The sequence below is a fragment of the Thalassophryne amazonica genome, chromosome 4 (genome assembly GCF_902500255.1).
Source record: "Thalassophryne amazonica chromosome 4, fThaAma1.1, whole genome shotgun sequence".
NCBI lineage: Eukaryota > Metazoa > Chordata > Actinopteri > Batrachoidiformes > Batrachoididae > Thalassophryne > Thalassophryne amazonica.
The window spans coordinates 21,462,549-21,477,971 of record NC_047106.1 but is presented as its reverse complement, the minus strand read 5'-3'; the positions used below and the strand labels follow the sequence as shown (position 1 = coordinate 21,477,971).

General features: G+C 42.2%; 1 protein-coding gene across 1 annotated transcript in view; it reads left to right on the top strand.

Annotated features, from left to right (window-relative positions):
• Positions 1 to 746: 746 nt before the first annotated feature.
• Positions 747 to 15,423, top strand: part of map3k10 (mitogen-activated protein kinase kinase kinase 10) — a 109,499-nt gene continuing 94,822 nt past the window's right edge. Inside the window, exon 1 of the mRNA XM_034169214.1 lies at positions 747 to 2,057. Coding sequence (XP_034025105.1) covers positions 1,115 to 2,057 — 943 coding nt within the window. The 5' untranslated portion in view covers positions 747 to 1,114. The remainder of the gene's footprint in view (positions 2,058 to 15,423) is intronic.

The following is a 15,423-nucleotide window of genomic DNA, read 5'->3' as shown; positions in this document are numbered from 1 at the left end:
CAAGTGCACAGCTGTCTTAAAATGGACTAAAATCTTTTAGTTTTTTTTTTTCTTTTCTTTTTTTTGTTGTTGTTGGGGGGACTGCCCACGCGTGCAGGATTTATCCCGGACTGCTTTGCGTGGAAGAGGGGCAGATATTTGCGGATCTATCCAGAAATCAGTCCAGATTCACAGAGGTGGCAGGCGGGGGAAGAGCAAGTCCGTGGGCTTATTGAGGAGAGAGAGAGAAACTAGAGGATTTCACTTTTCTTCATTGGCAACCAAAATAATCAACACTTCCAAATCAACTCAATCTGACAATCATTTTTTATTATTTCCATGCATCAATGAGCTGAGCATTGATTTGGCTTAATTGATAAGTGATTTAAAATTATGAGAATTCAAATAAAAAAATAATGCAATTGTCATGTTTTTATCTTCAGCGCACTCGCTGATGGTATTTTAAGGCATGTTGAAATAATTTACAAGTAATATTACAGCATACGGGACTTTGCTATACTGTTGGAAAAATAATAATACAGGGGCTATGAATATTCATATATGCAAAAGAACAAGGGCTCAAGCTCCACCCATCAGCGTGGTTCTGTAAGTTCGCACCCTTATTGCACTGGGCTGTGATTGGCTTGTTCATTTTTGTGATGTTGCATAATTTGGTCACCTGCACTTGTGGGAAAGTCAGATTTCAGGAGAGTTAAAAATTTCTATAATAAACTGTGACCATAACAATTTTTTAAAACCGGATTGGCTCTTGAAGGTTTTTTTTTGTTGTTAGTGGGGCTTTACTAGCTTGTGTAAACAGTCAGTTAGGTTTCACAGGTTTATGTTCAGGCATCTGCTTCATTGTTTGACCTAATGTACATTGTTGGTGCAGAGTGAACTTGCCTCTGGGGATACATGTTACTTACAAACTGCATTGCAACAGCACAGCTACCGGTGACAGGACTCTGCACTGTTTCTGCAGCGAGACGTGGGGATGGGGGGGAGCCGTTGCACCTCCCTGATCCTCTGATCCCGTCTCCCCCCTGGTGGTCGAGGACTCTGCATCTCAGCCGATGGGCCGTGTTTGGATTTTGTGTGCGAGCTGACACGGGGCTGGCGTAGAGCATCAAACAGCATGGATCCATACAGCAGAGCCAGCAGCACAGCGGCTCCCCTGTCCTGTACCAGCTGTGGGGGCTGCTGCACCCCACCTCCCCCTTTCCTAATCCCTCCTGGTCCCCCTTCTAACACCTCCTCATCTTCCATGCCTCCAAATATGACGCCCCCACCGCCGATGCTTCCTGCCCCTGTCGTGCAGGTGGAGAATGGCAGCAGCTGGAACTCATCCACCTTCTCCTCCTTTGGTTCTCCTGACTCCCATTCTGGCCACTGCTGTGGACCCAGCAACCCCAACCCCTACTGGACGGCGGTGTTCGACTACGAGGCCACAGCAGATGAGGAATTAACCCTAAGACGCGGAGACCTTCTCGAAGTTCTTTCCAAAGACTCCAAGGTGTCTGGGGATGAGGGCTGGTGGACAGGCAAGATCCAGGACAAGGTGGGTATCTTCCCAAGCAACTATGTCACGAGGGGTGCTGCTACCAGCTATCAGCAACTGACTGCAGGAGGGCTGGTTCCAGGTGGTGTTGGGGTGGGTGAGTGCCCCTTGGAAATAGACTTCACAGAACTGCTGCTAGAGGAGGTCATTGGAGCTGGTGGATTTGGGAAGGTCTACAAAGGACTGTGGCAAGGAGAGGAGGTGGCTGTAAAGGCTGCCAGGCAGGATCCCGATGAGGATATTAGCGCCACAGCAGAGAGTGTGCGGCAGGAGGCCAGGCTGTTCTGGATGCTGCGGCACGCAAACATAATCTCCCTCCGTGGGGTCTGCCTTCGTGAGCCCAACCTGTGTCTGGTAATGGAATACGCAAGAGGGGGCGCTTTGAACAGGGCCCTCGCTGGAAAGAAGGTTCCCCCGAGAGTTCTGGTGAACTGGGCTGTTCAGATTGCCACAGGGATGGATTACCTGCACAACCAGGCATTTGTACCCATCATCCACAGAGACCTCAAGTCCAGCAATAGTAAGTGTTTTACCCTAAATTAATGTCTTCTACAGCAATGTTGCAAAATACTGTCTGAACGGTATGTTATGACTGGAGAATGGAGCAGTGTTGGATCATCAGGGTGGTTTTGCCTGTTATAGCCAAACTGGTTTACTCTACGTCACATAAAAGGCTGAAACCAGGTATGGTGGGTAAGGTCTAGACCTTGGTTGTGTACAGTGTTTTGAGGCTCACATTGGTAGTTTATGTATGTTCTGGGACTTTCAGAGGTTTCTTTTATTTCATACAATAATTGCCTTAGAAGCCATTTGGTTGATGGGAGCTGAATTATTCTCAAACCAGAATAATCTGAAGTGATAGTCCTTTTGCACATTTCTGAATTTACTCCTGACTAGGTATCAACAGTAACTACTGGATTTTCCAGAGTATAAGTCACGTTTTTGACAAGTGTGACTTATTCTGTGGTATAAAGACAGAAAATATGGTATGCAACTTTTAAATGTACTAGTCCCGGACAATACAAATTACTGTACGTAAACAGTTCCTTGCCGTCATAATTTCTTTAAATAAAGGAGGAAATTTTGACAGCCTCAGGAATGAATCATCAGTCCAGGATGGCCTGCTATGGCTCTTGTTCAGTAACATTTTATTTTTGCATCAAATTGGTCAGCACCAATTGGCTACATTTATGCTATTAGCTTTGTGCAGTTGGTTAAAAAATGGCCTATTCTGGGCAAAAAATGTCATAGATCACACAGCAAGTGGAGTCTCTCACTGTCATGAATTTTTGTATTTGTTTATTAAAGATAATATTTCTGGTAAATGCATGTTGTTCAGATTCTCCCTCGGTTCACTCAAGGTCGCCACAGCAGATCTGAGGTGGATCTACATGTTGATTTGGCACATTTTGCAACAGATGCCCTTCATGACCCAACTCCACATTACATAAAGAATGGGCAAGGGTGATCTTGAACCAGGAACCTTCCACTCTGGAAGCCATCCCTGCCCAGCACATTCAAAGACAGAAGTATCAGATATGCTGAGAACATTATTTATTTGGCAAACAAATAATTTTTCATCCCCCCCCCCCCCCCCCCCCCCCCCCCCGGTTCTGGTGACAATCCTTCACAGGGTTAACTCTTAGACAAGGGGTCACCAAACCTGTTCCTGGAGAGCACCTGCCCTTCATGCTTTCTAAGTCTCCATGTTCTCTATCAGGTGTTCTCAGCCAGTCAAGAGCTGGAAAATTTTAAAAAATCAAATGTGACTTGAGTAGGAAGAAGTGGAAAGCAGGGCAGGTGTTCTCCAAGGACAAGGCTGGTGACCCCTGACTTAGATAATCATTTACTCTTACATATACAGTCAATTTGCCGTCACTGATTACCTACGTCCACATGATTTTAGAGTGACGGAGGTGATGATCCAAGACCCACATGGAGATAACATGCAAATTGTCTACACAAAAGCCCCAGTTAACATCTGTCCAAGACCATGCAAGAAATCCTTCCTGAAAGACAAGTGGTTTCCATCAAAGTGGTACAGTAGGGGGTCAGGTCTTCGGGCAGTCATTGATATTTGAATTTTCCCCGATTTGACGTGGAAAAAGTAGGTCGAGGTCAGTTCCCTCTAACCTCACAGAAGGAGGCTGTGAGATGAATGTGTGTCCAAAATGTCTTGGGTCTGCTGTAATTTGCTGTTGTTGAGTAATGATGCTGTGAAGACCTGTATTTATGCATCAACCTGGTTCTGACCCAGAAAAAGTTGGTCAAGGACGCTCCCTCTCAACACACGTGAGAAGGTTGTGAGATTAATTTATATTCCAAATATCTCGGGATGATATATGGTGCCAAGTTGTCGGATGCACACATACATGGGCCGAGCTCAGTAGCTCCTTGCACCACAGTGGTGAACATGACATCCACTGCAACAAGACTGCATACTGTGTTTTGTGCCGTATGTCAGTTTTTTTTAAATTAATAAAAACATTTTTAGTTTTTGGGAGGTCCTGCAAGTTGTATAATGCAAAATCCCACATTTGCTATACAATATACGAGGTCTGCAAGATGTGCACATAGCACTTTTTCGCCACATTCCACTGTTACAGGAGTTTTTGTCGTGAAAAGACGTGCGGAGGAATTTGCGCGTCGGGACGGAGCCGCTAATGGAGCGAGACAAAAAGCAACGCCGTGATGAAGCCTCACAGGACATGTTGTGGCATGTCCAGCTCGTCCACAATTTCTCGGATAGTCACACGATTGAAAAGCCACCGAAAGCCGTCTGAATCTTCCGAATGGTGCAAGAGCTGGGCATGTTACAACATGTCCTGTGAGACCAACACGGAGGTGCTTTTGTCCCGCGCCATTAACGGCTCTGTGGCAAATTCCTCTGCTCCTCTTTCCATGACAAAACTCCTGTAACAGTGGAATGTGGCGAAAAAGTGCTATGTGCACATCTTCTGCCATTTCTCTGGTAGTCAGGCGATGTTACGGATCAACACAGCGTTCACTTTGGAAATGATCTGGTCGTTTCAGCCTGTTGATCGCCGCTCGGAGCGGCGCGCCCTCAGCCATTGTGCGCCGTCTTTAAACCGGTTGTAACACTCCTTAATCTGTGTGATCCCCATAGAATCGTCCCTGAAAGCCGTCTGAATCTTCCGAATGGTTTCCACCTGGCTGTCTCTCACAGTTTCTGGAAAAATTTGATGCTGCAAAGCTCCAAATCGTTCAGACATTTTCCTTGCATTGAAAATCCGACGAGGAGGGTGGACCACTGCTCACTCAAAGTGTGCTCACAGGCGAATGACGCAACCGACAGGCGTGAAAAAACTCATGCATGCGCACGAAGGTTCAAGCTTGGCTGATGCAAGTGCATATGATTCAAATCCATATAGTTTTTGCAAAAAATAAAAAGGTCGGATAGTTTTCTAACAGACCTCGTATATTTATATAGTGCTTCAAATCAAAGCAGTAAACAAAATAAACTCCAATAATAAAAGTACATTACAACAATACTCAAAAATCCCAAATGAAAGCTGATAGTACAGGTACAGGAAAAAAAAGGTGTGACTTATTCCCCGGAAAATGCAGTGTATTCAGCATGTGATCGTGTGACGTCTGTCAGACGATGAATACTGCATGCATGTCTGCAGGTGCTGTTCAGGAAGACAGAACTCTGTTGTCGCTCCCTAACCTCCCTCTGTTATCTTAATTGTGTGTCACGAGGAGTGACGAGGTGCCACAATGTATCTGCTGCACATGAGTCAGAGAGAAATTAAAATTAGTGTGCAAACTTGACTGTGTTCTCTGTGGACTCACCTTTGCACGCCACTTTTTTTTCCTCTTTGAATTGCTAACAGCAAATCAAACAGACTAACATGAGTCTGACTGTATTTTCACACTCATGTTCACACGGGATTCTGATATCTTGCTCACAGACGGTCATGACTGTAACACAAAAGGAAAACATGAAGTAAACTTAAATAGAGTTGTTTAATTATTATTATAATTATTAATTAGCACTAAGTAGACACTCATAAAGGTGAGCGTGCTGTTCCACTGCTGAGGGGCCAACCTGTACCTAGAAAATTAGCAGCTCAAATAACAAACTGCTGTGCTTCTATCACAAAGCAAAAAATAAATAAATCAATACATAAAAATTGCACAACTCGCATCACAGAATCACAAACTTAAACTTTGTTTTTTTTTTTTGACACTTTGCCTTCAGCAGTACAGCTGTCTGGTGTGTAACAGACATTATTGAGAAGTTTCAAAGACATGTCTCACAAATGGTGAGGACGTTTCACAAGAAAAGACGTTTGTAACACAAAATATATTCTGGGGGGGGGGGACAGTTTCTGACTTGTTTTGTCAATAGGAGTCAAAATCTACAATGGTGTTTAGGGCCACATAGTTTTTTTTTTTGTTTTTTTTAGACTTCAAGAATAAAGTCGTAATATTCAGAGAATAAAGTCGTAATTTTATTACGACTTTTTTTCTCATAATATTACGACTTTATTCTCGAAGTCCAAAAAAAAGAAAGAAAAGAAATTCAATGTGTCCCTAAAACTCTGTCGTAAAAATCTGTCACACAGGAAAATGTTGCCTGTGAAAAGATGTTGGGAAGATTGGCTAAATGTAAAAATGAAGCCAAACTGGAACAATGGGATAATTTTTGCACCTACATATCCACAACTTAAATTGTACCGCTTTGTTAAATGCAAATATCTGCACTAAACCTCACATTTTACTTTATTTATTTTTATTATATATATATATATATTTATGGTTTGTCTGTTTATTGTTTCATTTAAGTTGTTCTAAAATGTAAAACTTCAATAAATATTTGAATTACAAAAATCTGTCACACAGATGTCAGATGCCTTCTATTCAAATCTCTAATTGGGCAGCGCAGTCTCGTTTGAGGGCGGGCGCTTAAAGGGGTAAAATATGGCACATATGATGCAATTTCTCTACTTACGGGGACAGAAACATGGCACTTTCTCTGAGTTTTTGGGTAAATTACATGCAAACAAAGTGAAAATGCAAAGAAAACGTGATGATGTGATGGAAAGTCGACATTTGTTGTGGTTTGTTTATGACCCGGACCACAAATCAATCAATCAACTTTTTTCTTGTATAGCGCCAAATCACAACAAACAGTTGCCCCAAGGCGCTCCACATTGCAAGGCAAGGCCATACAATAATCATGAAACACAGTCTACGTCTAAAGCAACATAACCAAGGGATGGTCCAGGGTCACCCGATCCAGCCCTAACTATAAGCCTTAGCGAAAAGGAAAGTTTTAAGCCTAATCTTAAAAGTAGAGAGGGTATCTGTCTCCCTGATCTGAATTGGGAGCTGGTTCCACAGGAGAGGAGCCTGAAAGCTGAAGGCTCTGCCTCCCATTCTACTCTTACAAACCCTAGGAACTACAAGTAAGCCCGCAGTCTGAGAGCGAAGCGCTCTAATGGGGTAATATGGTACTACAAGGTCCCTAAGATAAGATGGGACCTGATTATTCAAAACCTTATAAGTAAGAAGAAGAATTTTAAATTCTATTCTAGCATTAACAGGAAGCCAATGAAGGGAGGCCAACACGGGTGAGATATGCTCTCTCCTGCTAGTCCCCGTCAGTACTCTAGCTGCAGCATTCTGAACCAACTGAAGGCTTTTTAGGGAACTTTTAGGACAACCTGATAATAATGAATTACAATAGTCCAGCCTAGAGGAAATAAATGCATGAATTAGTTTTTCAGCATCACTCTGAGACAAGACCTTTCTGATTTTAGAGATATTGCGTAAATGCAAAAAGGCAGTCCTACATATTTGTTTAATATGCGCTTTGAATGACATATCCTGATCAAAAATAACTCCAAGATTTCTCACAGTATTACTAGAGATCAGGGAAATGCCATCCAGAGTAACGATCTGGTTAGACACCATGCTTCTAAGATTTGTGGGGCCAAGTACAATAACTTCAGTTTTATCTGAGTTTAAAAGCAAGAAATTAGAGGTCATCCATGTCTTTATGTCTGTAAGACAATCCTGCAGTTTAGCTAATTGGTGCGTATCCTCTGGCTTCATGGATAGATAAAGCTGGGTATCATCTGCGTAACAATGAAAATTTAAGCAATACCGTCTAATAATACTGCCCAAGGGAAGCATGTATAAAGTGAATAAAATTGGTCCTAGCACAGAACCTTGTGGAACTCCATAATTAACTTTAGTCTGTGAAGAAGATTCCCCATTTACATGAACAAACTGTAATCTATTAGACAAATATGATTCAAACCACCGCAGCGCAGTGTCTTTAATACCTATGACATGCTCTAATCTCTGTAATAAAATTTTATGGTCAACAGTATCAAAAGCAGCACTGAGGTCCAACAGAACAAGCACAGAGATAAGTCCACTGTCCGAAGCCATAAGAAGATCATTTGTAACCTTCACTAATGCTGTTTCTGTACTATGATGAATTCTAAAACCTGACTGAAACTCTTCAAATAGACCATTCCTCTGCAGGTGATCAGTTAGCTGTTTTACAACTACCCTCTCAAGAATCTTTGAGAGAAAAGGAAGGTTGGAGATTGGCCTATAATTAGCTAAGATAGCTGGGTCAAGTGATGGCTTTTTAAGTAATGGTTTAATTACTGCCACCTTAAAGGCCTGTGGTACATAACCAACTAACAAAGATAGATTGATCATATTTAAGATTGAAGCATTAAATAATGGTAGGACTTCCTTGAGCAGCCTGGCAGGAATGGGGTCTAATAAGCATGTTGATGGTTTGGATGAAGTAACTAATGAAAGTAACTCAGACAGAACAATCGGAGAGAAAGAGTCTAACCAAATACCGGCATCACTGAAAGCAGCCAAAGATAACGATACATCTTTGGGATGGTTATGAGTAATTTTTTCTCTAATAGTCAAAATTTTGTTAGCAAAGAAAGTCATGAAGTCATTACTAGTTAAAGTTAATGGAATACTCAGCTCAATAGAGCTCTGACTCTTTGTCAGCCTGGCTACAGTGCTGAAAAGAAACCTGGGGTTGTTCTTATTTTCTTCAATTAGTGATGAGTAGAAAGATGTCCTAGCTTCACGAAGGGCTTTCTTATAGAGCAACAAACTCTTTTTCCAGGCTAAGTGAAGATCTTCTAAATTAGTGAGACGCCATTTCCTCTCCAACTTACGGGTTATCAGCTTTAAGCTACGAGTTTGTGAGTTATACCACGGAGTCAGACACTTCTGATTTAAAGCTCTCTTTTTCAGAGGAGCTACAGCATCCAAAGTTGTCTTCAATGAGGATGTAAAACTATTGACAAGATACTCTAACTCCCTTACAGAGTTTAGGTAGCTACTCTGCTCTGTGTTGGTATATGACATTAGAGAACATAAAGAAGGAATCATATCCTTAAACCTAGTTACAGCGCTTTCTGAAAGACTTCTAGTGTAATGAAACTTATTCCCCACTGCAGGGTAGTCCATCAGGGTAAATGTAAATGTTATTAAAAAATGATCAGACAAAAGGGAGTTTTCAGGGAATACTGTTAAGTCTTCTATTTCCATACCATAAGTCAGAACAAGATCTAAAATATGATTAAAGTGGTGGGTGGACTCATTTACTTTTTGAGCAAAGCCGATAGAGTCTAATAATAGATTAAATGCAGTGTTGAGGCTGTCATTCTCAGCATCTGTGTGGATGTTAAAATCGCCCACTATAATTATCTTATCTGAGCTAAGCACTAAGTCAGACAAAAGGTCTGAAAATTCACAGAGAAACTCACAGTAACGACCAGGTGGACGATAGATAATAACAAATAAAACTGGTTTTTGGGACTTCCAATTTGGATGGACAAGACTAAGAGACAAGCTTTCAAATGAATTAAAGCTCTGTCTAGGTTTTTGATTAATTAATAAGCTGGAATGGAAGATTGCTGCTAATCCTCCGCCCCGGCCCGTGCTACGAGCATTCTGACAGTTAGTGTGACTCGGGGGTGTTGACTCATTTAAACTAACATATTCATCCTGCTGTAACCAAGTTTCTGTTAGGCAGAATAAATCAATACGTTGATCAATTATTATATCATTTACCAACAGGGACTTAGAAGAAAGAGACCTAATGTTTAATAGACCACATTTAACTGTTTTAGTCTGTGGTGCAATTGAAGGTGCTATATTATTTTTTCTTTTTGAATTTTTATGCTTAAATAGATTTTTGCTAGTTATTGGTGGTCTGGGAGCAGGCACCGTCTCTACGGGGATGGGGTAATAGGGGGATGGCAGGGGGAGAGAAGCTGCAGAGAGGTGTATAAGACCACAGCTCTGCCTCCTGGTCCCAACGCTAGACAGTCACAGTTTGGAGGATCCCAAAAAATTGGCCAGATTTCTAGAAATGAGAGCTGCTCCCTCTAAAGTGGGATGGATGCCGTCTCTCCTAACAAGACCAGGTTTTCCCCAGAAGCTTTGCCAATTATCAATGAAGCCCACCTCATTTTTTGGACACCACTCAGACAGCCAGCAATTCAAGGAGAACATGCGGCTAAACATGTCACTCCCGGTCTGATTGGGGAGGGGCCCAGAGAAAACGACAGAGTCCGACATTGTTTTTGCAAAGTTACACACCGATTCAATGTTAATTTTAGTGACCTCCGATTGGCGTAACCGAGTGTCATTACTGCCGACGTGAATTACAATCTTACCAAATTTACGCTTAGCCTTAGCCAGCAATTTCAAATGTCCTTCGATGTCGCCTGCTCTGGCCCCCGGAAGACAATTGACAATGGTTGCTGGTGTCGCTAACTTCACATTTCTCAAAACAGAGTCGCCAATAACCAGAGTTTGATCCTCGGCGAGTGTATCGTCGAGTGGGGAAAAACGGTTAGAGATGTGAACGGGTTGACGGTGTACACGGGGCTTCTGTTTAGGGCTACGCTTCCTCCTCACAGTCACCCAGTCAGCCTGCCTTCCCGACTGCACGGGGTCTGCCAGGGGGGAACTAACGGCGGCTAAGCTACCTTGGTCCGCACCGACTACAGGGGCCTGGCTAGCTGTAGAATTTTCCACGGTGCGGAGCCGAGCCTCCAATTCGCCCAGCCTGGCCTCCAAAGCTACGAATAAGCTGCACTTATTACAAGTACCGTTACTGCTAAAAGAGGCCGAGGAATAACTAAACATTTCACACCCAGAGCAGAAAAGTACGGGAGAGACAGGAGAAGCCGCCATGCTAAAACGGCTAAGAGCTAGTAGCTACGCTAAGCTAGCGGATTCCCAAACAGGGAATCCGACACTAGACAGGCTGTGGAGCAGCACAGGTAACGCACGACAACAGTGCTAAAATAAAATAAAAATCCACTAGACAGGCTGTGGAGCAGCACAGGTAACGCACAACAACAGTGCTAAAAAATAAAATAAAATAAAAATAAAAATCCACAGGACAGGCTGTGGAGCAGCACAGGCAACGCACGACAACAGTGCTAAAAAATAAAATAAAAATAAAAATCCACTGGACAGGCTGTGGAGCAGCACAGGTAACGCACGACAACAGTGCTAAAACAAAATAAAAATCCACTGGACAGGCTGTGGAGCAGCACAGGTAACGCACGACAACAGTGCTAAAACAAAATAAAAATCCACTAGACAGGCTGTGGAGCAGCACAGGTGACGCACAACAGTGCTAAAAAATAAAATAAAAATAAAAATCCACTGGACAGGCTGTGGAGCAGCACAGGCAACGCACGACAACAGTGCTAAAACAAAATAAAAATCCACTAGACAGGCTGTGGAGCAGCACAGGTAACGCACGACAACAGCGCTAAATAAAAATCCACTGGACAGGCTGTGGAGCAGCACAGGTAACGCACGACAACAGCGCCAAAAAAAAAAAAAAAAAAATAAAAAAAAAAAAATAAAAATCAAAATCCACTGGACAGGCTGCGGAGCAGCACAGGTAACACACGACAACAGTGCCAAAAATAAATAAATAAATAAATAAATAAATAAAAAAAAATAAAAAATAAAAAAATCCACTGGACAGGCTGCGGAGCAGCACAGGTAACACACGACAACAGTGCTAAAAAAAAAAATAAAAAATAAAAATCAAAATCCACTGGACAGGCTGTGGAGCAGCACAGGTAACGCACGACAACAGTGCCAAAAAATAAAATAAAAATCCACTGGACAGGCTGTGGAGCAGCACAGGTAACGCACGACAACAGTGCCAAAAAATAAAATAAAAATCCACTGGACAGGCTGTGGAGCAGCACAGGTAACACACGACAACAGTGGTAAAAAATAAAATAAAAATCCACTGGACAGGCTGTGGAACAGCACAGGTAACGCACGACAACAGTGCTAAAAAATAAAATAAAAATCCACTGGACAGGCTGTGGAGCAGCACAGGTAACACACGACAACAGTGGTAAAAAATAAAATAAAAATCCACTGGACAGGCTGTGGAACAGCACAGGTAACACACGACAACAGTGCCAAAAAAAATAAATAAATAAATAAATAAAATAAAAAATAAATAAATAAATAAAATAAAATTCCACTGGACAGGCTGCGGAGCAGCACAGGTAACACACGACAACAGTGGTAAAAAATAAAATAAAAATCCACTGGACAGGCTGTGGAACAGCACAGGTAACGCACGACAACAGTGCTAAAAATAAAATAAAAATCCACTGGACAGGCTGTGGAGCAGCACAGGTAACACACGACAACAGTGCTAAAATAAAATAAAAATCCACTGGACAGGCTGTGGAACAGCACAGGTAACGCACGACAACAGTGCTAAAAATAAAATAAAAATCCACTGGACAGGCTGTGGAACAGCACAGGTAACGCACGACAACAGTGCTAAAAATAAAATAAAAATCCACTGAACAGGCTGTGGAGCAGCACAGGTAACGCACGACAACAGTGCTAAAAATAAAATAAAAATCCACTGGACAGGCTGTGGAGCAGCACAGGTAACACACGACAACAGTGCTAAAATAAAATAAAAATCCACTGGACAGGCTGTGGAGCAGCACAGGTAACACACGACAACAGTGCTAAAATAAAATAAAAATCCACTAGGCAAGCTGTGGAGCAGCACGACAACAGTGCTAAAAAATAAAACAAAAATAAAAACGAAAGCGTTAGCAAGCTAGTTAGCCTGCCAACGCTGATGAAGGCCAGCTGATAAAAGAGCTCCGTCGCGATGCTTCGACCGTTAGAGGTCTTCCTTAGGCGTTGGAGCACGGTGAAAAAGTAAAAAAAAGTAAAAAAGTAAAAAAGTCTTGAAAAAGACTGTTAATTCAAAGAACTCAAACAGCTCAGTTCAAACAGCTAACAGATACAGCAGAACACCGCTGTGCTCCGGAACAGGAAGTCCAAAGTGCTGATGAAACCTTCTTACCTTCTTACCTTCTTACTTACAAATGTGTCGAGGTGAGAGAATGCAGCGACTCTGGTTAGCTGTGTAGGCTATAGCCTGACATCCGGCCCTGAATTGGGCCAGATACTGGCCTCTCAGCGCTGCTCTCCTACTGGTCGTTTAGGAGAGGGAATTCTAACGTTGCTCTCCTATTGGTCGTTTAGGAGAGGGAATTCCAGCACTGCTCTCCTATTGGTCATTTCGGAGTGGGAAATCTCACTCCAAAATGGAGGCCAGTATCTGGCCCAATCCATAGCCGGGCCGGTTGTCGGGCTATGTAGCTTAACACTTACTGACACAGCGTCTCCCACTCGCCTCGTCTTCCCTTCTCCACTGGGACCTTAGAAAAACTGCACTTTTCGCAACTACTTCGGTGAGTGCAGCCGAAAACAAAACACCATTTTCCTGTTAGAATTGACGCTGTTTATGGGAAGAGACTAATCCCCAGGCGGAGTGTGGGAGTGTCAGCACAAACCATTCGGAGGATGGGGGCTTTCAATGGAAACCATTTTATGCCGGCACATTTTAAACCCGACAGGTCCACCAGGTGACAGCGAGTATGCTTTTAAGTTTACCGAGTTGGGCTGAAAGGTTTGTTCTGAAACTCCCACACTCCGCCCGGGGATTAGTCTCACCCATGTTGGTGCCAGCTGTCCCCGGATGTGGTTAAATCCCGTGATATCACGCAGGGGTTCACTCAAGACTGCGCTTCCCTTTTGTGAGCTTTAATTGATGTTGGACATTAGTATATGTAACAGGAGTTCTTGCAACACATGGAATTCATCTGGAAAGTGTGAATCAGAGTATCTCTTTCCGATCGGTGTACAGGAGCAGCTGGTCATTATGCATTATGCATTTATTTACAGGGTGAACACAAAAACACTCCTTGGTTTCAAATATTTATATCATCAGAAGTCACATGAATCATTTTACAATTTTGAAGAAGAAGAATCTGTAAAAGAGAAAAAAAAGTGATGAGTTTCTGCAGCTGTTGATACCAAAATTGAAAAATTATTCATGTGACTTTTGATATTATACATAATTGAAACCAAGGAGTGTTTTTGTGTTCATCCTGTATTTTGACACACAGGTCACTTCAAAGTATAACTTGCAGGACAAACCAAAGAAGTACATAAAAAACTGATATCAAAAATATGGTACATCAGAATTTTTTTTAAAGTCTGCCGTTGCAAAATACAAATTTTCACAGCATATGTAAGTATGTGTATATGGTCATCTGTTAACATCCGGGTCAAGCGACAGGTAAGATGGTGGTGGTGGTGGTGGGGGTATTGTGCCCCTTCTACTCGCTCTCTCGTCTATTACAAAACAACAGTATCGGTCGACCGAGATTAATGACATTTTTCCATAATCGGCATAGACCAATTAAAATGCTCATGAGGGCGATGAAGCAAAAAATGTATGCAGCTGGTTCAGAATGGAATGAACGGCACATAAAGACTGCCAGATCACCGCATGGAGCTTAGCGTCATCACAGGAAGTTGGCTGTATGTATTTGCTGGCTGCAGCATGAGAACGTTTCAGTCAAAGTGTGACAAAAGTAACAAGATGCAGAATGCGGTGGTCAGAGAATATGACTGTCTTCACTTAAACAGAACCATTAATGAGACAAACAAAATGTTATTTTGTGTGTTTCACAAAGGTCACGCTTCAAAAACACACAAACATGGCAGTAGAAGGTGGTTTGCTTCGCCAGTTGAGTGCGTGTGCACTGGTAGAGCCCGGCCGATGCTGATATTAAGGATTAAAAAAATTATCATACTGCTATAGAGATAATGGAAATGGCTTCAAATGAAATGTCTCAATGGAACACCTTTGCTTTAATTTTTTAAATGCGCTATGCAAAAAAAAAAAATCATTGCAACTATTTTTGCTATTTTCACTTGTTTCACTTTCATTGTAAAAACACCAATGTCAGTTGATCAGATCACAACAGTAATTGATGTGTAGTATGTCTGAACAGACATTAGTACATACTAAGTATTCAAATGCAGGGATAGACTGTTAGTCGCACAGATTCTAGGTATATCTCCTGGCACCAATGGGCCTCGGGGCCCGTATAGGTCTGTTTATATTTCAAAAGTACAAAATACTAAATTATTCATAAAATAGGGCATTCTGTTCTCTCAATATGTTTAATGACACAAACAGTAGGAAGTGTGTCATCAATTACAAAATAATTGTGCACAATTAATTGTAGGGATTGACCGATTATCAGTACGGATATTCAACACTTTTATGGGTATTGATGTCGGTCATTTTAAAAAGCCGATTTTCGTCAATAAGACAACTTCATTATCCAAGGTCAAAATATGGCCATCGGATATTGCGAAGACTTTGTGTCTGTCCGTGCGTCTACCTGCCTGTCTGTCCATCTGTGCATCTGTCTGTGCTCAGCATAACTCCATTTCTGTTACTACCAGGGTCTTCACATTTGCAGGGAGCG